The 21149-nt window shown below is 48.5% G+C and overlaps 5 protein-coding genes across 11 annotated transcripts; 4 read left to right on the top strand and 1 right to left on the bottom strand.

The window, feature by feature from the left end:
- Positions 1 to 443: 443 nt before the first annotated feature.
- LOC308120003 (galectin-5-like) lies at positions 444 to 3695 on the top strand. 4 transcript variants are annotated; one of them, XM_080480347.1, is made up of 7 exons: positions 444 to 637; positions 1205 to 1229; positions 1760 to 1793; positions 1903 to 2234; positions 2506 to 2594; positions 2676 to 2841; positions 2937 to 3695. In XM_080480347.1, exons 2-7 carry the CDS (start codon positions 1218 to 1220, stop codon positions 3093 to 3095), a joined length of 792 nt encoding a protein of 263 aa, XP_080336473.1. In that variant the 5' UTR covers positions 444 to 637; positions 1205 to 1217; the 3' UTR covers positions 3096 to 3695. The 4 variants fall into 4 exon arrangements, with proteins under 4 accessions (XP_080336473.1, XP_080336475.1, XP_080336474.1 ...); XM_080480348.1 differs by having other exon boundaries at positions 569 to 638; positions 1213 to 1229; XM_080480350.1 differs by having other exon boundaries at positions 600 to 637; positions 1122 to 1229.
- A 929-nt stretch (positions 3696 to 4624) lies between these two features.
- On the top strand, positions 4625 to 8922 carry fbxo34 (F-box protein 34). 2 transcript variants are annotated; one of them, XM_080480573.1, is made up of 4 exons: positions 4650 to 4877; positions 5932 to 6050; positions 6593 to 6669; positions 6764 to 8870. In XM_080480573.1, the coding sequence occupies exon 4, from the start codon at positions 6771 to 6773 to the stop codon at positions 8256 to 8258; it is 1488 nt and encodes a 495-aa protein (XP_080336699.1). In that variant the 5' UTR covers positions 4650 to 4877; positions 5932 to 6050; positions 6593 to 6669; positions 6764 to 6770; the 3' UTR covers positions 8259 to 8870. The 2 variants fall into 2 exon arrangements, with proteins under 2 accessions (XP_080336698.1, XP_080336699.1); XM_080480572.1 differs by having other exon boundaries at positions 4625 to 4877; positions 6593 to 8922.
- Positions 8328 to 11484, bottom strand: jmjd7 (jumonji domain containing 7). 3 transcript variants are annotated; one of them, XM_080480577.1, is made up of 10 exons: positions 11325 to 11484; positions 10777 to 10930; positions 10566 to 10704; positions 10364 to 10478; positions 10118 to 10174; positions 9842 to 9937; positions 9687 to 9763; positions 9447 to 9606; positions 9228 to 9319; positions 8328 to 8507 (listed from the first exon to the last, which is right to left on the bottom strand). In XM_080480577.1, exons 1-9 carry the CDS (start codon positions 11380 to 11382, stop codon positions 9231 to 9233), a joined length of 945 nt encoding a protein of 314 aa, XP_080336703.1. In that variant the 5' UTR covers positions 11383 to 11484; the 3' UTR covers positions 8328 to 8507; positions 9228 to 9230. The 3 variants fall into 3 exon arrangements, with proteins under 3 accessions (XP_080336703.1, XP_080336702.1, XP_080336701.1); XM_080480576.1 differs by lacking the exon at positions 8328 to 8507 and having other exon boundaries at positions 8798 to 9319; positions 11325 to 11482; XM_080480575.1 differs by lacking the exon at positions 8328 to 8507 and having other exon boundaries at positions 9203 to 9319; positions 9687 to 9937; positions 11325 to 11480.
- A 1288-nt stretch (positions 11485 to 12772) lies between these two features.
- On the top strand, positions 12773 to 14702 carry tbpl2 (TATA box binding protein like 2; the record flags this gene model as incomplete). Its single annotated transcript, XM_080480198.1, has 6 exons — positions 12773 to 12960; positions 13055 to 13142; positions 13237 to 13328; positions 13764 to 13931; positions 14018 to 14112; positions 14626 to 14702. Exons 1-6 carry the CDS (start codon positions 12881 to 12883, stop codon positions 14700 to 14702), a joined length of 600 nt encoding a protein of 199 aa, XP_080336324.1. The 5' UTR covers positions 12773 to 12880.
- A 407-nt stretch (positions 14703 to 15109) lies between these two features.
- atg14 (autophagy related 14) lies at positions 15110 to 20374 on the top strand. Its single transcript, XM_080479335.1, has 11 exons — positions 15110 to 15501; positions 15764 to 15826; positions 17157 to 17199; positions 17385 to 17466; positions 17557 to 17794; positions 17987 to 18228; positions 18640 to 18757; positions 18964 to 19054; positions 19578 to 19663; positions 19773 to 19947; positions 20037 to 20374. Exons 1-11 carry the CDS (start codon positions 15215 to 15217, stop codon positions 20157 to 20159), a joined length of 1548 nt encoding a protein of 515 aa, XP_080335461.1. The 5' UTR covers positions 15110 to 15214; the 3' UTR covers positions 20160 to 20374.
- Positions 20375 to 21149: the final 775 nt, after the last annotated feature.

The raw sequence follows: 21149 nt of genomic DNA, 5'->3' as shown, positions 1-21149 counted from the left end.
GAGTTTCAGTACCTGAGGAAGTGGATCTGTACCTCTGAGCGGAGCGGCTCAGTTTGACTGCAGATTAGTGTGAAGTTCTTGGAGGAGGGTGGAAGTTCTATCAGTCACCTGATTGGAGGGACGACAGATCAATATCGGTTACATGCAAAGTAGTGTGTCATCAGCGTATGGGGAGGAGGAGGGTCACTGATCGTGTGTGTGTGTGTGTGTGTGTGTGTGTGTGTGTGTGTGTGTGTGTGTGTGTGTGTGTGTGTGTGTGTGTGTGTGTGTGTGTGTTTGTGTAACCCTATTGTCATTGTCTTCTCTGCTGCAAAATAACAGCTGAAATCACAAGTCATTAGGAATAAATTGGTGCGTGTGTGTTTTTAGGTGTTTCTGTCTGAATGTGTCCATATTTAGGTGTGGCCTTCATGAGTATATGCCCTGTGTGTGTGTGTGTGTGTGTGTGTGTGTGTGTGTGTGTGTGTGTGTGTGTGTGTGTGTGTGTGTGTGTGTGTGTGTGTGTGTGTGTGTGTGTGTGTGTGTGTGTGTGTGTGTGGGTGTGGTCTGCTTGTGTGAACAGGGTGAGGCTCGACAGAAAGCTGGAAAACTGTCGCACAGCATCAGATTGCAGCTTGAAGCACTCAGGTGATCTCAGGTATGTCTCCGTCTTCTACCACTGTATGTTAGTTTGTGTGTTGGTTTGTGTGTTTTTTTCGTGTGTGTGTTGGTTTGTGTGTGTTTTTCCAAAATGTTTCCAATGTTCCGCACTGAGGACAGTTTATTTCCACCGAGAGCTCGCAGAACACAGACTTCTTTCACTGAACTGTACAAAACATGTCTTGTTTAGGGGTGTGTGTGTGTGTGTGTGTGTGTGTGTGTGTGTGTGTGTGTGTGTGTGTGTGTGTAGTGAAGACAAACCCATAATAACCTCTTACCGTCTCACCATGTAAAACAAAGATAAAAGGTGTGACTGTGGTGTAAAGTGTAGAATTTAAAACTTGTGTATTATGATAAATTCCATGTGTTGGATTTTCTCGTTCTCTTTTCCTGATGGTGCTGATTGGTCAATGTGAATGTTGACGATGTGACTGTGTAGTGAAGCATTGCAGCCCGAATTATCTCAAAACTGCCCCCTACAGGAGGGTAGGGGTGGCACGGCGGGGCATGTTTCACTCGCAGAGGTTTGGCCACACACTGAATCATGTCTCCTCCTCTTTTGCAGAGACGGAGACAAGATGTTCCAATCCGTAAGTTTAACTTTTCCACATTAAAAGAAATCACATATGAAAAAAAAAGCCAGAAACAAATCATTTGAAATTAGAAACACAAAATTAAAAAAACAACACAAACATTTCCTCGAGACAGAAAGTAGACGATCCTGAATTTGCAGTGTCTTTAAACGACATGTTTACAGGAGTAAGTCGCACTCATGTTGCTGCTTGATGTCCAACATTCCTAAGGAATATATGCGTGAACACACCTTCGGTCTACACACACACACACACAAACACACACACACACACACACACACACACACACACACACACACACACACACACACACACACACACACACACACACACACACACACACCTCACTAAGGCACACAGCAAACAAAGGCTGCACAAGCCCTTGTTTGTCCTACTGTTACCTGTGACAGTGAAAGAACTAACCAACTGTGTGTGTGTGTGTGTGTGTGTGTGTGTGTGTGTGTGTGTGTGTGTGTGTGTGTGTGTGTGTGTGTGTGTGTGTGTGTGTGTGTGTGTGTGTGCTACAGGGCGGTGATGGCATGTGGCCTGCAGGAGGATCAGGTAAACCTTCAGACAGTTTGGGTCTATGTTTCATTTGAGCTGTGAACACCTTGACAAAGTGCTGAGGACGCACAGCAAATTTTAATTTTGATTTTAAATTAAACCACAGCTCAACCAAATAACCCCACCTGGCCATCTGGAGGAGGGTCCAACCCGACACCAGGAGGGTGGCCGTCTGCCCCACAAGGAGGAGGGTCCCACCCGACTCCAGGGGGGTGGCCAAGTGGAGGAGGGTCTATCCCGACCCCAGGAGGGTGGCCATCCGGCCCAAGTGGAGGAGGGGCCCACCCGACCCCAGGAGGGTGGCCTTCCGGCCCAAGTGGAGGAGGGTCCCACCCGACCCCAGGAGGGTGGCCAAGTGGAGGAGGGTCTAACCCAACCCCAGGAGGGTGGCCATCCGGTCCAAGTGCTCCATCTGCACCTTCGTCCCGAAAGGAAATGGTAAGACAGTTGACTCGGACAGAGCTACAGAGGGACACATCTTTGAGCAGCTATGACCCAAATGTTGGTGGTCTGACCCTCACCCTACCATGTCCTTGCACTGGTAAAACACTGAACTTTGGTCCTGAAGGTTATTCAAGCAGATCCCATTGCAGCTGTTGGTGTGTGAATACAGTGTTGGTCTGTTGCGATGACTGAAACAGTAAAATGTGCTTCATATGTGAAGTTAATTTACCGTGTAAACAGCTGTCTCTTGTTTCCTTGGTGACAGCGAGTTCCCTACAAAGACACTCTGCTCAACGGAGTTTATGACAAACTGCTCATCACCATTACTGGAACGATCAAATCCAATCCGCAAAAGTCAGTAACAAGACATCGACTGGGATCAGTCAAACAGGAAGTGGAAAAAGAAGAACCTGACTGTCAGCATTTGTGTTTCAGGTTCAGCATTGATCTGTGTAAAGGACGTGACATCGCCCTTCACTTCAATCCTCGATTCAACGAGAATGGCCGGCAGGTGATTGTCATGAACAGCTTCAATGGAGGAAGATGGGGCCAAGAACAGCGAGAATCGCGATTTCCCTTTGTCAGCGGTCAACGGTTTGAGGTCGGACTCTCTGGAGACAAAATATTGATCCTCAGGTTCAGAGGAGTGTGGGTACCTCAGCAGCTCACTGACAGATTGTGGTTTCACTGTTACAGATGAAGATTCTGTGCACCTCCAGTGAGTACAGAGTGGCCGTCAATGGCTCCCACCTGTTGTCGTACAGACACCGGATCACGGACCTGAGGGCCATCAACAGCATCAACATCTACTATGACCTGGACCTGACCAATGTCAAAATGGAGACCCTACCCTGAGAGACAATCCTAATCGCCTAAACATCTACTGAGAATCAATACAGACCTACTGAGGATCTCCCAAATCTCTAAAAGGAATTCTTCCCAGAGATTTCTGCAGATCCTTAAAATCAAATAGTTTGGGTTTTTTTTCACCGACTTTAGATCTTTTACATATATACTGGAGGTCAAGCAGAGATCCACTCAGAAATGAATTGTACATTATATTATAGATCAACCACCTATTCACCAAGGAGCCCCAGAACTCTATAATGGATCCTAACTTAAAGATCCTATAGAGATCCATCACAGGTCTACTGATGGAGAGACACATTGGAGATCAACAGTAGAGCTTCCTTGAAATTTATTGTATGACTCCTGCAGATGTACAGTAAATATAGAATATTTTTTGCTGACACAGGTTATATGACATAATGAAAGATACAACATACTAAACTGCATTATTAAAATTTTTTAACAAAAAGTACAGTGTACCTCTGTAGCTCTTGATATGAAACAATACGAGATTTACATAATAGTTTGAGTTGATCCTCAGGAAGTGAAGTCACCCACAGATTTATTGACAGGTTACTCACAAAATAAAAAGTTTTTCTGCTTGAATTTGAGTTTGATTGTGTTTCTGTTGGATAAAACTGACGTCTGGCTTCTCTGTCACCTGTCGTCACCGCTCTTCTTTTGCCATCAACTCTCAACACTTTTTATCACCTGTTATCACTTGTCATAATGGGTTTGCTAGAATTCTTAAAACTGTAGTGCTGGTTTTGGACTGGTTATGGTGGACTGGCTCAGAACTGGTTACGGATTGATTTTGGACAGTTTATGAACTAATTTGTGTCTGGTTCCTGACTGCTTTTGCTGACTGATTCCTGACTTGTTGACTAGTCTTTGCTGGGTTTAAGACTGGTTTTGGACTGATCTTGGACTTGTGTTGGATTGAGTTTCTTCTTTGTCTGGACTGATTTGTGGGTGGTCTCAGACTGGTTTTGGATTGGTTTCTGTCTGATTTCAGAATGGTTTTGGACTGGTTTGTAACTGGTTTAATATGGTTTCTGGACTGATTATTGACTGCTTTTGAGTGGTTATGGACTGCTTTTGAACTGGTTGACGACTAGATTTGCACTGGCTATGTACTGGTTATGGATTGGTTTGTGGGTAGTTTTGGACTGGCACTGTACTGGTTTTGGGCTGGTATGTGAGTAGTTTAAGACTGGCTATATACTAGTTTTGGATTGGCTATGTACTGGTTATGGATTAGTTCCTGGCTGGTTGTGGACAGGTTTAGTTTTGGGCTGGTTTGCTGGTTTGAGATTGGTTATGGGCTGGATTGGTCTTCCATATTCGATGTGTTCAAACTGTTTCTGACCGTGTTCGGTCGGACTTTCAGGAACTCTTTGGAATGTTTACAAATGTAATTTTGCTCACAATAATCACCATAGATATATTATGTCTATGATAATGACGATGTGATATTCTCAATACATTACTTCCGGTTTGTAAGACAGCTCGTGATAATGACTATCTTCGTCGGCGCCTTACGTCATCACGCACGGCGGCAGACAGGTTGACGTCTTGGGTTGTAGTCCTTGCAGAGGAGCGGACTGTGTCGTAGACGCTCCGTGCGAAGCGACGTTAAACGTTAAAACGCGTATTTACCGAGCAGCGGACCGACCGCAGCGGGGTGACGCTCTCACGTCACCGGGAGACGGGAGGAGACAAGCCGCGGCCGCTGCCAGCAGCTGTTTGTCCTCCAGCGGAGCGTCCCGGGAAGGACTCCAGCCTCAGGTGAGTGACCCGCGGCCTCCGCGCCTCACCGGCTTCCGCCAGGAGCTCCGGGACTCGTCCCGTATCACAGCGGCCTCCATCCGGATGTCCTCTCCGACAAGAACATCCCAGCTTATCGCTGACGGGCTCCGTTTTTACGCCGCTCCGCTCGGTGGCTGGTTAGCCGCTCAGGCTAGCCTGTTAGCCAGGTGTTCAATGCTCACGGACGGTGTCGGCTAGTAGCGAGCTAGCTAGCGCTGCGGCCGTCAAAGTTTGGAGTTTTGTTGTTGTCGGGGTTTGTTTGTTGACTAGTGTTCACCGCGTTCTAAGAGGTTCGCAGCGGACCGCGGGGCCGCACGGAGCTCGGCAGTCCACGGGAGGAGCGTGGAAGGAGCGGAGGCCGCATACGCAGAAGTTTACAGTCGTCGATAGCCGTTAGCTGTTAGCTTCAGACTGCAAACTCAGCAGCTGTCACGAAGCGACTGGTCTTCAGTTACATTGCAGCGTTACTCCGATGGTGTATTCTATACTGGTTTATACTGACTATATTTACTTAAATTCGGGGTTGTAGTCGACTGACTGCAGGTAGAAGTATCCCACCATCGTTTTTAATCTAAATGATCCAGATTTGCGTTTAGTTTATAAAGTCACCAGAGTCCCAGCAGGTTGTTGTTTTTTTGGGTAGAAATTCAGACATAAATCTGTAGGGGGCGTCACTGTGTCAGATATTCACTTCAGCCATCTTGTCGTTTTTGTAGTCTGAGGACTTATAGTTTAGTAGTTGAGGGTAAAAATCCCAAAGTTTATTCAATCTGTCACTGGCTAAATACAGAGGTAGAAGCAAGGCTAAACAAGGCAGATGGGTGGAATTCCCCGACCTCACCTTGGATCAATACAAGCATGAAAACGAGCCAAAAATTAAACAAAACTCATATTTAATTCAGCCCACCAGAGTCAGACTTCCGTCAATACTAAAGTTATTCTTTAAGCAGCCAGAAATCGGACTGAAATTCATGTGTGTGCGATATTTATGTGAAGATTGTGGCGTTAATATTGTGTTTGCATGTTTCTCCAGGTTCATATGTGTGTGGGTAAAGTCCCACTGATCTCTGAGTCATGTGAAGCCAAAAAGTCAGAGGAGGTGTCACTCAAAGCGGGACCCCACCCTCTGTAGCATCAGCAGGCAACCTGCAGGTAAACACAGTCTATCCATCTTCTATAGAGCTTATAACCTGTTCAGGGCAGTGGATTGCTGGGTACACCTGGACAGGTCCATTGTCCTCCCTGAAGCTGAAAACCGTTGAACATTAAACAGGGAGCAGCTTCTCAGATTTTGTTAGAATTTTGAATTGGGTTTTATCCATCTGTCTTTTATACTGCTTCATCCAGCTCATTGTTGCTGGGCGTGGTACTGAGTCCATTAACACCATTCACACTGACACTTTAGGATCATCAGTGAAGCTCACCTGAATGTTTTTGGACTGAGGAAGGAAACTGGTGAAACTGCAGACTCTCTCATGTCAGCAACTCTCCAACCAGAGAACAGAAGTTTCCCAAAACTGAAGACTACAAATATAAGAAATTAAGAGATAAAATAGGATATTTGTTTAGTTAGGACTTTTAATTATTCAAGTTTGCTTTTGATGCTGTTTCACCATATTATTAGATATTTAATCCTTTTCAGACATAATTGTTAATCTTGTGGGGTTTTTTTTTTTCTTCTCTTTCTCTCTCAGGACCATCATGCGCAGTGGTCTAATCGTGAACCAGCAGACGGGGCTGCTGAAAACCTGTAACAGTAACCATGGCAACAGCCGCCTTCCATTGGGCATCATCTCCACCAACACGCTGCGCCGCTCCGTCAGCAGCAGTTCGGCCCCGCAGCGCCTCCCCTCACTGGATGGCAGTGAAAACATGTCTCGTCTGATCCAGAGCCCCGCCGAGGATGCTGACACGCCGCTCGACGTCTGGACCGTCATTAGGCCCGGACACGTCCGCGAGAAGATCGCCATCTTTGCCTCAGAAGGGGGCCAAATCACCCTAACTGAGGGCGGAGCCTCGAATGGCGTCTCCTGTAACAGAGCGCAGCCGACTGCTGTAACGGCGCTGTGGAGAGCGCCAAAGGTAAAAGGCAGCTGGGAGGAAAACTGCAGCGCGAAAAGGCGGCGGAGGTCCTGCAACAACCAGAACCTCCAGCGGGACCTGAGGCCCCTCGTCACGGTGCCACAGGTGGTGGAGCTGCCGCTGCAGCAGTTTGGTGGGGAGCACGTCGAGGAGGAGGAGGAGGAGGAGGAGCAGCAGAAGGTTTCCGTGGTGGAGATGGTGGCCTTCCTGGAGCAGAGGGCCAGCGAGTCGCCTGACTCTAAGCCGCTGCTCACTCTGCAGAGGAGCTCCACCACCATCACACTGTCCAGAGCGCCGCCACTTGAGCAGCAAGGGGAGGGGCCAGAAAGCTTGCGAGTGTCCGACATGGTAGCTAAGCTGGAGTCTGAGTGCCTGAGGAGGAGTTCGGAGGGAAGCCTTTCAAGGAGCAACAGTCTGAGGAGGGCAGTGGGACGAGTGCTGCTCGCCAACATGGAGCAGAGCTCCGCCCCCTGCCTGCCCACGCCATCCTCGTCTCCACCTGCAGCGCCGAGTCTGAGCAGGGAACCAATCAGCTGCCCAGAAACTATCAGCACAGAGTCGCTTGCTTTGGCACAGGCTCTGCCCCCTTCAAATGTTTACACAGACACAAAAGCACCACCTCTTACACAGGCCACACCCCCTGAGACTGAGGAGGCGGAGCCACTTCCCGGTTTGTTGTTTTTGTCTGCGCCTCCCCCGACACAGCCCCACTCTTCTACCGTTAGCCCCGCCTTCTGTGACCCCAGCCAATCAGAGGAGAGGAAGGAACAACCTGGGCTCATTGAGGAGGCGGGGCCTCTGCTGACCCGTGTGTGTGCGTCGCAGGACTTCTTGCAGCTGCGTGAGCGCGTGCAGCAGCTCCTGCAGCCGCGGCCGTTCCTCTGGGCGCTGCCGCACCACCTGCTGCTGCACATCCTGCGTCTGCTGCCCACGCACAGCCTCGCTGCTCTCAAGTGCACCTGCTCCTATTTCAAGGTCGTCATGGAAACGTACGGCGTGCGGCCCGCCGACTCGCTCTGGGTATCCGACCCCCGTTACCGTGACGACCCTTGTAAGCAGTGCAAACGGCGCTACGGGCGGGGTGACGTATCGCTTTGCCGCTGGCACCACAAACCCTTCTGCCAGGCGCTGCCCGGCGGCCCCGGGTACTGGATGTGTTGCCGTGGAAACCGCCGGGACGCACCTGGTTGCAATGTCGGTCTCCATGACAACCGCTGGGTGCCGGCATTCCACAGCATCCACGCGCCCATCAGAAGGAGCAATAATCATGATGACTGACTGACTGTGTGTGTGTGTGATGACACAAGCAGACAATTATGAACTCAGAAACAAAATGAGCTGTTTTTTGCGGGAAATCTGTTTAAATCTGTTGATTCAACCTTTGAGGTTCGACACACGAGGATCTGAATCATCTGCAGCCTGAAAGGAGCAGCAGGAGTCTCAGCCAGGTCTCCTGCTCTCCTCCTGTCTCTCTGTTTGCTGGGACGGCGCCACCTGCAGGTCACACGTGGACTGAACATACAGGATCTAATGGGGAAAAAAAAAGTCACTTACAGTTTCCCAGTGTGAAAGGACATTTAGGGCAGATTTTTAAGAGAAGTGAGTTCAAATGTTGATTTAATGAGACAAATTTTTTTGTGACTCGACAGCAGTAAATATCGAGTCAAGAATCTGCTTTTGAAAGTTTACAGATTGAATTTCTGCAGCTTCTACCTGACAAGGTAAATGTGTGTGTGTGGGGTGGGGGTGGGGGGCTATGCAGGCTCCTCCCTGGAGTGTTTGTGGGTGTGGGTGACAGAAAAAAGACGGAGTTTGTTCTCGTTTTATGCTTTAATAATAAAGTGCTTCCTCGTCTGTTTGACTGCACGATGACTCAGCAGTTTGCTCTCCTGCCATCACTGGTTGGTTTTCTATCTACGGAGCTGAAACCCTTAAATTCTACAACAAATTTCTTTGAGTTATCTAGACTTTCTTCTGAGCTTTTGTTCTCATGAACTTTTTAAAGAAACATTTAAGTTTGTCTTTAAGCAACAACAGCAGAACTTTTAAAAGTGAAATGAGTTCCACTTCCTGCTGCTGAGGTCGAGGAGATGTTCGTTTTCCACATAAACAAAAGAATCAATCAAAAACCTAAATGTCAAACCAAACCCTATAGAAAAGTTTTAACTGGACATTTGTTTTTAATTCACTGAAGATGCCAGTAACTGTTCAAACACACTCTGCTCGTTGAATCCAAACTTTATTTACAGATCACACCGCCGTGGAGACGCCACTGAGAGCCTCCAGCAGCTGGAAGTAGTTGTACTTGATGTCGTACTCCATGTCGTACCAGAAATTCACTGCAGAAACAAACGGAAGCATTCGAGACCTGTTCAGGTGTCTGAATACGCTGCACTGCACCTGCATATTCTGATGTTTGGGATTATTCTCAAAGCGCCGTCAGTTGTCCGTGGTGCGTTCAGGTACCTGCGATGCAGCCGTGTGACTGCCTGACATGGTGAAACCACAGCGACGGGAGGAACAGCATCTCTCCGGCCTTCACGCTGCAGCGGATCGGTCGGGCCTGTCGATACTGAGGGAACTGCTCCAGGTCCGGGTCCAGGGGGTCCAGGGGGATCCAGGGGATCTGCAGGCGGAGTCTGGACGATCAGCCACAGGCATCCAAAAAAAAAAGCGTTGAGATTTACAGACGTCACCTGAACGCACCTTCTCAGAGTTCTCCTCGTCCACGACCTCAAACTCGCCGTCGTCCCGCTGGCGGTAAACGGCTGGCTGGTACAGACCTGTGGGAACGGTTACCATGGTTACTGCAGCAGAGTGAAAGTAGCTATGGTCATGGGGTTGCGGGTTGCTATGGTTACCGTAGGGGATGAAGGGGCGGTCTGTGGGCGGCAGCAGCAGGAAGTGTTTCTGCCCGGAGATGACGCAGTAAAGGTTCTCGTAATGGTCTTTGTGCACTGAGAAGAAAATAAAGCATAACGAGAGTGACACAAAAAATATATATATTCTAATGAAGATGAAAGATCAACAACAAAACAGGAATTATGTCAAATATTTGGGTTAAAAGAACTGTTGGGTTAAAGTAAAAGTATATTTTTTCTATAGTTTGAAGCACAAATGTGACCGTCGGCTCGTACTTGATGTGACTGCATTCGACTCGCCGAGCCAGAAGTTCACTGCATCCGGAGGCTTTCCTGAAAGATTAAAAAAAATAAATAATAAAAAATATTTATAAATTAAAACTTTTTATTTTTAAATAGATTTTCAAAAAGTAAGTTAATGACGGTGCTAAATAATAAATGTATTATCTCTATGTAAACACCTTCAAGGTATTTCTGGTTTCCCACAGACCGACTGGTGAGTTTCGCCCGAGTCTGACTCACCGAGAGCCGCGCTCATCCAGGGAATGTGGCGCTCCACGTCGTCCGCCAGCTCGGGAAGTTCCTGCAGCAGGTTGGAGCTCTGCTTCTGGACGTAGAACACGCCCCTCGCCTGCACCTGAAGCAGCCACAGGCTGTAAGCGTGACAACGGCGGCTGGCGGAGCGGTGAGGCGTTTGGAGTGTGTGGGCGCCAGGTTTGCTCACCTTGCCCTCGATGACGTCCAGCATGGCGTCGAACCTCATCCGTCTTTCTTCAGGCATCACAAAGCGATCGCCAGCGACCGCGTCGGCATAGCCGTTCGGAGTCACCGCTACGCTGATGACCTTTGACCCCACCTTCGCCCTGAAGACAGAAAATCATTCCCAGCATGCATCTGAGGAGACCAGTGTGTGGAAGTGGGCGGAGCCTCCTCACCTCAGGTAATCCGGAGTCCACCTGGACAGAGCGGCCCAGTGGTTGAAAGCGTTGCGGATGATGCATGGCCTGTTGGCACCGATCCAGTCCCTATAGAACTGCAGCGGGTCTGGTGGCGCCTCCAAGTACGGCACCGACTCGTTCAGATAGAGATCTGAGAGGAAAATACGACAGAGTACCACAAGTAATTCAGTACTGACCTCCATATACGTATATAAATTCTGTGTGATCAGTAATGTGATTACTTTCATGTAATCACCACTGATACTAATAACTTCCCTCAAAGATTAATGTAGTATATTTATTCTATACTATAAGGACACAGAAGTAAGTATAATTACAAGTACTACAATTAGTACTGTCATAAATACTATGTGTACTGCAAAGTACTGTGAACGGCGGTATAATCTTGATGAATATTAGATAATAATGAGTACTAGACGAGTGTAATGAGTAGTGTTTGTACTGTGATCAGTACTGTGATGAGTACAAGCGGTACCACAGTGAGGAGTACTGTGTAAATACTTGGAGTACAGCGCAGGCCTCACCGTGAGCCTCCAGAGAAAAGTCACTTAGTGTTTTGGTCACAAACTGTTTTGTCTCCATCGGTGTCGGAAGTTCTTTAATGCATCAAATTATATCTGCTCGTGTTTCTCTCGAAAGCCGTGGGCCGCCATGCTGCTTTGTTTACATCCGCTGCGCATGCGCAGTTACTGCCTCGGGCTCCCCCAGCAGGAGGGAGGGCGAACTCCAGGTAGAGTACCGCTACAACCAGTTTATTTATTGTTCTCGGATCCTATCAGTGACAACTATTCTTCCTGTGTTTTAGAAAGTCATATTTCCATTATATGATACTCAAAGATCACGCATGAGATCCACAAACCTTCAATATGCATACAAATATATTGATGGTGATTATGATAATAATGACATTAATGATAATAGTGTGTGTCAGTCAGTCAGCAGGTATTTTCTGAGTGTCTGATTTGATGCAGCTGTGCTGCGCTGTGCCTGCTGCCAGGTCCTGGAAGGTCTTGGAAGGTCCTGGAAGATCTCAGAGCAGGTGCAGGTTTTGGATCAGGTGCAGGTTGTGGCCCAGGCCTTCAGGTGGTCTCATGGATGAGTCGGCGTTGGAGCGTTACTTTGACGACTCTCTTGCAAATGTGAGTGTGATTTCTGAAGTGTGATTTGAAACCACAAAACTTTGCTAAAACATGTACAGGTGACACAGAAACTGTGAAAAACAGAAAAAGGCTCCTAAAATCTGTTTGTGTGTGTGTGTGTGTGTGTGTGTGTGTGTGTGTGTGTGTGTGTGTGTGTGTGTGTGTGTGTGTGTGTGTGTGTGTGTGTGTGTGTGTGTGTGTGTGTGTGTCTTTGTTGTTTTGTGGTAGTTTTGTCTGTAGTTGTGTATGATCTGTGTGCATTTGTAGAAGTGCCTTTGGTTTGTGTGTGTTTGTGGTTGTTTTGTGTAAATCTGGACTTGTTTTTGTTTCTTTGTTGTATTATGAGTGTTTGTGGTTGCTTTGTGAGTATTTCTGTATGATCTGTGTGCCTTTGTGGTTTATGTATAGTTGTGGTCGTTCTGTCTTTGTTGTTTTGTGGTTGTTCTGTGTGTATTTGTATGTTTTATTTATTTGTGGATGTTTTGTGAATCGGTGCAGAACAAACTTCAATGTTTTTCTCGCAGGACCCGGGCTTCATGTTGGGGGAGGAGCTTGGCCTCCAAAGCCCCGCCCATCATTTGCAAGACCACGCCCCCTCTGCTGTGGAGAAGTCTGATGACCTGGACCTCAGTTTCCTGCCTGATGACCTCACGACACAGGAAGACACAGGTGTGATGTCCCTATGAGGTCAATGGAGGCGGAGCATGTTGTTTTCACCAGTAACTAATTGTTCTGTAATAGCGACTGATGGGTTGTTGTTTGTTGACTCTCCTCTGAATGAACTGGGCTGTTTGACTTGGTTTCCAGCTGCAGACTTTCGGAAGCAAGATGTGTCACAGGACAGCGCCATCTGTCTGGACTACAATTCCCAGAATTCCACGGTGGCAGAGCCCCAGCAGGAAGCGTCCACATCGGCCACAGGAGCGGCGCCCTTCTATCCCATGACCCCGATGACGCCAATGACCCCGATGACGCCAATGACCCCAATGACCGAGAGGTCAGGAATAATCCCGCAGTTACAGTGAGTTACCTTACCAGAACTAGCAGAAAGTATACTTTACAGGTATTCTGTGTGTAGTATGAGTACCATGCTGAGTGTGCCATGGTGCGTTCAGGAACATCGTGTCCACAGTGAACCTCGGATGTCCTCTGGATCTCAAGTTTATCGCCCTGCAGGCCAGAAACGCGGAGTACAACCCGAAGGTACCTCGCAATTGTGATTTGATCACCTTCCTCCGCGCTGTCTGCACGCCATCCACTTATTGTTTACAGGTTTGTTTGTTTTTTGTTATATCAGCGCTTTGCGGCTGTCATCATGAGGATCCGAGAGCCCAGAACCACGGCTCTGATCTTCAGCTCTGGGAAGATGGTCTGCACAGGAGCCAAGAGGTCGGAGCCTTAGAGCCAGTTTACACAAGTGAAAATGCTAAACTTTCGTGGCGTTTTGGGAGCCTGTTTTGAAATGTTTTGAGAACGAGTTTCAGGGTGTCATGTCCCCCAGTCCATATTCTCCTGGGACTTGGTACTTTTATTTTGACAGTCACCGTAATAACAATCCAACATGGTCATCTGTCTACTAGAATGTACATGTTCTCCCATTGTTAATGTTTATAGTGTGTTGTTCTCTGCTGTTTGTGCGTGCTTTCATTACAATAACCAAACAGCACCCACTAGTGGCCCAAAATGAAAACTACAATGCAAACCTTTCTCAAGTGAAAACTCAAAAAGGTTGCTGTGCATGGTTGTTGTGTTTTCCTGTTATATTTTGTTCTGTTGTATTTCTTTGTGGTTGCTTGTTGTTTTTGAGATGACGTGTTGTCGCAGTGAGGAGCAGTCGCGGCTGGCGGCCCGAAAATACGCTCGTGTGGTGCAGAAACTTGGCTTTCCCGCTCGCTTCCTGGACTTTAAGATCCAGAACATGGTGGCCAGCTGTGACGTCTGTTTTCCCATCAGACTGGAGGGACTCGTTCTCACTCACCAGCAGTTCAGCAGGTCACCATCATGAGGCGCTACACCAGGATGTGTCACTGTGTGTGTGTGTGTGTGTGGCTAATGTGTGTGTGTGTTGTGGCCCTCAGTTATGAGCCGGAGCTGTTTCCTGGGCTGATCTATCGGATGGTGAAACCTCGAATCGTTCTGCTCATCTTTGTGTCGGGGAAGGTGGTCCTAACCGGTAATCGGGACCTAACAGTCAACTCAATCACACACAAATACACAAGCTGTGTGTGTTTGTGTGCTTACATCAGGTCGGTCGGTGTAAACGAAGATGAATCTGTTCAACAATAATCAGCTCACTCCACTTGAGGCCCCCCAGTCTCCAGCAGCCATTCCCTAATGATGCCACCTTGATGAACTGCAGCGCTGTCATCCATGAAAATGAAATCCGGCCTGTTTTGTTCATGCAGGCTCATAATAACTGGATTAATGATGTTCTTCGGGTAGTACGAGCTTGTCACTGCGCCAGTCAAAGTGTAGGCCAGTTCTGCATCACACACCTCCACCATCAAAGGCTAATCTAGTGCCAGCAGTGGCCGATGTAGAGCGTCTCCTTGACATCTCCAACATCATCGGCGGCCATCATTTCTACTGAATGTACTTTGATCAGAGAACAACACTGAGGCCCACTGATCCCGAGTGTGTGAGAGAGTGTGTCAGCTGATGCCTCTGTCCTATGCCTATGTTTCAGGAGCAAAAGAGAGAGCTGAGATCTATGAAGCATTCGAAAACATCTATCCCATCCTGAAGGGCTTCAAGAAGCAGTGACACACACACACACACACACACATACACACACACACACACACACACACAGAGACAGTATGTCAGTTGTTACACACTGTGAGATGTTCAGCTTCACATTGTTTTGTGTTAAAAGTCAATTTTGCACTTGTGAAATATGTCACCAGTAAAAAAAAAAAGTCAGAAAAAAGATTTTATTTAAATTTTGTTTGTTTACATTTATTGAGTATGTTAAATTCTCGACATTTCAAGAGAATCAGAAAATTTCAGCTTCACTGTTGCTGACTTGTTGTGTCTGTCATTTTGATGATTAAAGTCAATTTAACGTGTTTTATTTTTTAAACAGTTTTATTTTTTCTGATAGTCGGTAAAAAAAATCCGATAAAATTGTTTCGTCCCTGCCCACATGTCTGACGTAATCTATAAACAATACGTCACACCGGAAGTGGACTACGCGTCATCAAAACAAACCGCCGTTCCCTCGCGGACGTTTGTAAACAAGCTCTCGTCGATAGCATTAGCCTGTTAGCTCCTCCATGGCGTCCTCCGCGGGGCTTCCTCCGCTCGGCTCGGCCCGCAGCGCCCCCTCCGCCGGACCGCCGTCCGCGGCCAGGCCTCCCCTCCGGCCTCTGCTTCCGCACCCGGCGGCTTCAGCCTCCGCTGCCCCGGGCAGCGTGATGGCGGAGTCGGTGGACGACGCGGAGGGCCTGTACGTGGCCGTGGAGCGGTGCCCGCTGTGCAGCACGTCCCGCCGCAGGCTCACCTGCGCCCGCTGCGTGCAGGCCGGGGACTTCGTGTACTTCGACGGCAGGAATGCGGACAGGTAAACGCGCCGCGCCGCACATTCTACCGTCACCGCTGTCCGGGACGAAATGACGTCACGATGAGAGTTCGATCGCCGGTACCGGCTCCAGTGTGTTACCTGCTCGCCGAGCTGAGCTCTGGGTCACACTGGGTTGATACACAACAAACAGCCTTTGTTTGTGGATCACGCGCAGGGCGACGCAACGTGCTGCTCTAAAATAACTAAAGACAAAACAAAACATCGAGATCAAATCAGTTAAACAAGCTGATTGTTTGTGCAGATACTCTGAGAAGGTGGAGAGACTGAAGAAACTGAAGGAGGAGAAGGAGCAGCTGCAACACAGGTACAACACACACCTGGTATACCTCCAACACACACACACCTGGTATACCTCCAACACACACACACCTGGTATACCTCCAACACACACACACCTGGTATACCTCCAACACACACACACCTGGTATACCTCCAACACACACACTGGGTATACCTCCAACACACACACACCTAGTATACCTCCAACACACACACCTGGTATACCTCCAACACTCACACCTAGTACACATCCAACACACACACTGGGTATACCTCCAACACACACACACCTAGTATACCTCCAACACACACACACCTAGTATACCTCCAACACACACACCTGGTATACCTCCAACACACACACACCTGGTATACCTCCAACACACACACACCTAGTACACATCCAACACACACACCGGGTATACCTCCAACACACACACCTGGTATACCTCCAACACACACACCTGGTATACCGCCAACACACACACCTAGTATACCTCCAACACACACACCTGGTATACCTCCAACACTCACACCTAGTACACATCCAACACACACACCTGGTATACCTCCAACACACACACCTGGTATACCTCCAACACTCACACCTAGTACACATCCAACACACACACCTGGTATACCTCCAACACACACACCTGGTACACCTCCAACACACACACCTGGTATACCTCCAACACACACACACCTAGTATACCTCCAACACACACACCTGGTATACCTCCAACACACACACCTAGTATACCTCCAACACACACACCTAGTATACCTCCAACACACACACCTGGTATACCTCCAACACTCACACCTAGTACACCTCCAACACACACACCTGGTATACCTCCAACACACACACACCTAGTATACCTCCAACACACACACCTGGTATACCTCCAACACTCACACCTAGTACACATCCAACACACACACCTGGTATACCTCCAACACACACACCTGGTACACCTCCAACACACACACCTGGTATACCTCCAACACACACACACCTAGTATACCTCCAACACACACACCTGGTATACCTCCAACACACACACCTAGTATACCTCCAACACACACACCTAGTATACCTCCAACACACACACCTGGTATACCTCCAACACTCACACCTAGTACACATCCAACACACACACCTGGTACACCTCCAACACACACACCTGGTATACCTCCAACACACACACACCTAGTATACCTCCAACACACACACCGGGTATACATCCAACACACACACACACATATCTGGTCTACTTCTAACATACATGCCTATTATACATCTGTATTACACACACCTTGACGTGTGTGTGTGTGTGTGTGTGTCACAGTGTGCTGCAGCAGATGGACAGGAAGCTTCAGGAGGATCAGATGGTGAGTGTTTCCCTCATGTTTTTTGTTTTTTTTTTTACAAAAAAGCACAAACCAAGTAAAAAAAAAAAAAAAAACTTTTTAAGAAAACCTCTCAAATATTTACAACATGTCTAAAGTACAAAAAACCCACTATAATCTTTAAACCTTCGATATCAAATAAATAATTGTAAAATTCTCCTCCTCAGAAGTGGAAGATCATGTCCTGCAGGATGAAGATCGAGCAGCTGAAGGAGGCGGTGGTTTGGGCCAACGAGGAGCTGAAGAGCGGTGAGTCTTCAACCTCCTCCTTTACCTCCTCCTCCACCTCCACCTCCACCTCCTGCTTCAGTCTCATCTCCCCCTCCTGGTCTCCTGCAGATAAGGAGCTCCTGCTGCGCTCGCAGGAGGAGGCGCAGCGGCTGCAGCGACGTGCCGGACGCCACCAGGAGAAACGGGACAAGATCGAGCGGCACAACCGCCGTCTGGGGGAGCTGCAGGAGAAGAGGAGCAGGGAGCTGCAGGGCCGGCTGAGCCTCCTGGCAGCGCTGAGGAGGGAGCACATCCAGGAGCTCACCTCCCACATCTTCTCCATGCAGGAGGAGAAACAGGGCAGCAGGTCAGCACACACACACACACACACACACACACACACACACACACACACACACACACACACACACACACACACACACACACACACACACACACACACACACACACACACACACACACACACACGACGGAATCTCTTCCACTATGAATCCATATAAAAATGACGGTCACATCTTTGTGCGTGCGACTCTCTCAGGGACCCCGTGGACGCTGTGGCGGCGGCGTTGGCGGACGTGGACGCGGCGCTGACGTCGAGCACGGTGAGCGAGCTGGCGGAGGCCCGGAGGACCACGTACCTGTCGGGCCGCTGGATCTGGGACGACCAGAACGGCGAGACCAGCATCAGCATCACGGGGCCGCCCGTCACTCTGCCCAGCAACGGCGACTGCTCCGCCTACTACAGCTGGGTGGAGGAGAAGAGCACCAATCAGGGCCCAGGTCAGGGGGCCGGGGGCGGGGCTTCCCAATCAGCCTGAGCGAGGCCAACCAGCAGATTAAGCTGTTGATGTGATTCTGCTTTGCTTTATTTGTAAACTGAAAAATGTCTAGGATCTAAAATTTGAAGAAAAAAAAAGTGCATCCAGTTGTTTATTTCACAAAAACTTGACTTGATATTGATTGACGTCCATATTTTATTTGTGAAAACCTCACAAAACTAAAAACTGTCCAGTAGCCGCTGGTTTATCTTAGGAAAGAGAGACGACACTGTTATCTGGGAGAGGAGATCAGAACATCCACCCAAGTGATTGTCTTCATTGCCGTTAATCTGGTCTCAAAACTCCACATTATCACGGTTGACCTCTGACCTCTGACCTTTGACCTCTGACCTTTGACCTGGTGTCGCTGCAGAGTTGGACCACATCAACCCGGCTCACACCATTAGCGCGGCGCTGTGCTACACCACGCAGCTCGTCACCATCCTGTCGCACATCCTGGACGTCAACCTGCCCAAGAAGCTCTGCAACAGGTGAGTCCAGCGTCCCGGTGAGGCGTTCAGGCGCGGGCTGCAGTGTAGGACAAACGACGACTGCAGGATGGAGAATCCCAAATGGAACGATCGAGCCGGCATCACGTTTGAGTTGTTTACTGTAGTTTGTTAGTTTTGATCTGAATTCACTTCCTGCTCTTGTTTGGAGTTCTGCCAGTCACCAGGTGGTGTCGTTTGTTTTTCAGCGAGTTCTGTGGCGACAATCTGAGTCGGTATCGTTTCACTAGAGCGCTCAGCAAACTCAACACCAATATTCTTCATCTCTGCTTCTCCCAGGTAACATTACTCTGACTCCTCTTCCTCACTCTGACTCCTCTTCTTCCTCACTATGACTCCTCTTCTTCCTCACTTTGACACTTCTTCCTAACTCTGACTCCTCTTCTTCCTCACTCGAACTCCTCTTCTTCCTCACTTTGACACTTCTTCCTAAATCTGGCTCCTCTTCTTCCTCCTTCTGGCTCCTCTTCTTCCTCCTTCTGACTCCTCTTCTTCCTCACTCGGACTCCTCTTCTTCCTCACTTTGACACTTCTTCCTAACTCTGGCTCCTCTTCTTCCTCACTTTGACTCTTCTTCATCACTCTGGCTCCTCTTCTTCCTCACTCTGACTCCTCCTCTTCAAATTCTTCCTCACTGGCTCCTCTTCTTCCTCACTCTGGCTCCTCCTCGTCACTCTTTTCTTCCTCACTCTTCTTCCTCACTCTGGCTCCTCCTCGTCACTCTTCTTCCTCACTCTGACTCCTCACTCTGACTCCTCCTCTTCTGATTCTTCCTCACTCCTCCTCCTCCTCACTGTTGCAGCACGTTGACCCAGAGAAGCTCCACCCACATCACACCCTCAGAAACATCATGTTTCTGGTTGCCAGTGACAACGACAGTCTGGGAAGGTGAGATGCGTGTGACGTCGTTGGCGAAGCAGAGGAGCATAACCAATCAAAAAGCAGTGGCCATGTGTAGCCCCGCCCCCTCTGACTCTGCGGCGTGATGTGTGTTCAGGACGGGTCCATTCGAGGTCAGCGCCGACCTGGAGGAGTCGATGGAGTTTGTGGAGCCGGAGGCGGCGGGCCCGGCGGAGGAGAGCGGCGAGGAGGCGGTGACGGACGAGGAGACGGACCTCGGGACGGACTGGGAGACGGTGCCCAGCCCCCGCTTCTGTGACATCCCCTCACAGGTATGAGGCGGGGGGGGGGCGTGGCGGCTCCAGTCCTGTGGTGCGTTCAGGGACCTCCTGTAACCTCCTCCCCCCCTCTCTCTCTGCAGCCTATGGATCTTTCCCAGAGTGCATTGCAGGTGTCTCAGCCGTCAGCCAATGCCGGAGGAATGATCTCCTCGGCGGCTGCTTCAGTCACTTCCTGGTTCCGGACTTACACTGGACACCGCTGACACACACGCGCTGACTGACACTGACACACACACACACACACACACACACACACACACACACACACACACACACACACACACACACACACACACACAATGAACTGACGTACTGACCCACGGGGGGTCGCCTGCAGATGAACTCCGTCTTGGTTTTTAATCGTAGATGTAATGACAACAAATGTTTTGGTCTGAAATAAAGAAACTGTTTTTGAAGTAAAACTCTGATTCTTTGTGTGACGGAACTTTAACACAACCACTGTAATGCAGTAACACAACCACTGTAATGCAGTAACACAACCACTAACACAGTAACAACACAACCACTAACGCAGTAACAACACAACCAGTGTACCATAACAAGTACTGTAACGCGAGTCCTGTAGCAATACAAACTACTGTAATACAACTACCGTAACGCAACACGGCAACTTTACCACAACAAAATGTAACTACGTCTAACAGGATTCCAGTAAGTACTGTAACATAACTACTGTGAGAACACACGACTACTGTAATGCATGTATTGACACATAAGTATTGTAACCCGAGTCCTGTAACACAACATAATAAAGTATGGTAACACCCCCCTATCAATGTTACAGGACTATACCATAACAATTACTATATGACCACTGCAACATAAAGGGGGCAGGTGGGGCTGAGCGCCACCTGGTGTCATTGGAAAGGACTGCATGCAAAGTATTGCTATTAATTCTTTAAGATTATCTACAATACTTTCTTGTCTGTGAATAAAACTTCCTCATATATAGCACATCATTTACGGAAGAGTATTAGGGCCACTGAAGAAAAAAACTAAACAAACCTTCATGCACTTCAGAAAAAGTCAAAAATCAGAGTCAAGATTTATTTATTTTTTTCACGTTGGAAAAAAACGTTTTTTTACAAAGTCCATCCACATGCCAGCGCGTGTGACTGCTTCTACAAAATGCATCACAGGCAGTTTAATGAAGCGGTGAAAAGATGCTTCAG

The sequence above is a fragment of the Lipophrys pholis genome, assembly GCF_963383615.2.
Source record: "Lipophrys pholis genome assembly, chromosome: 14".
NCBI lineage: Eukaryota > Metazoa > Chordata > Actinopteri > Blenniiformes > Blenniidae > Lipophrys > Lipophrys pholis.
This window is presented reverse-complemented; position numbering and strand designations above follow the sequence as displayed.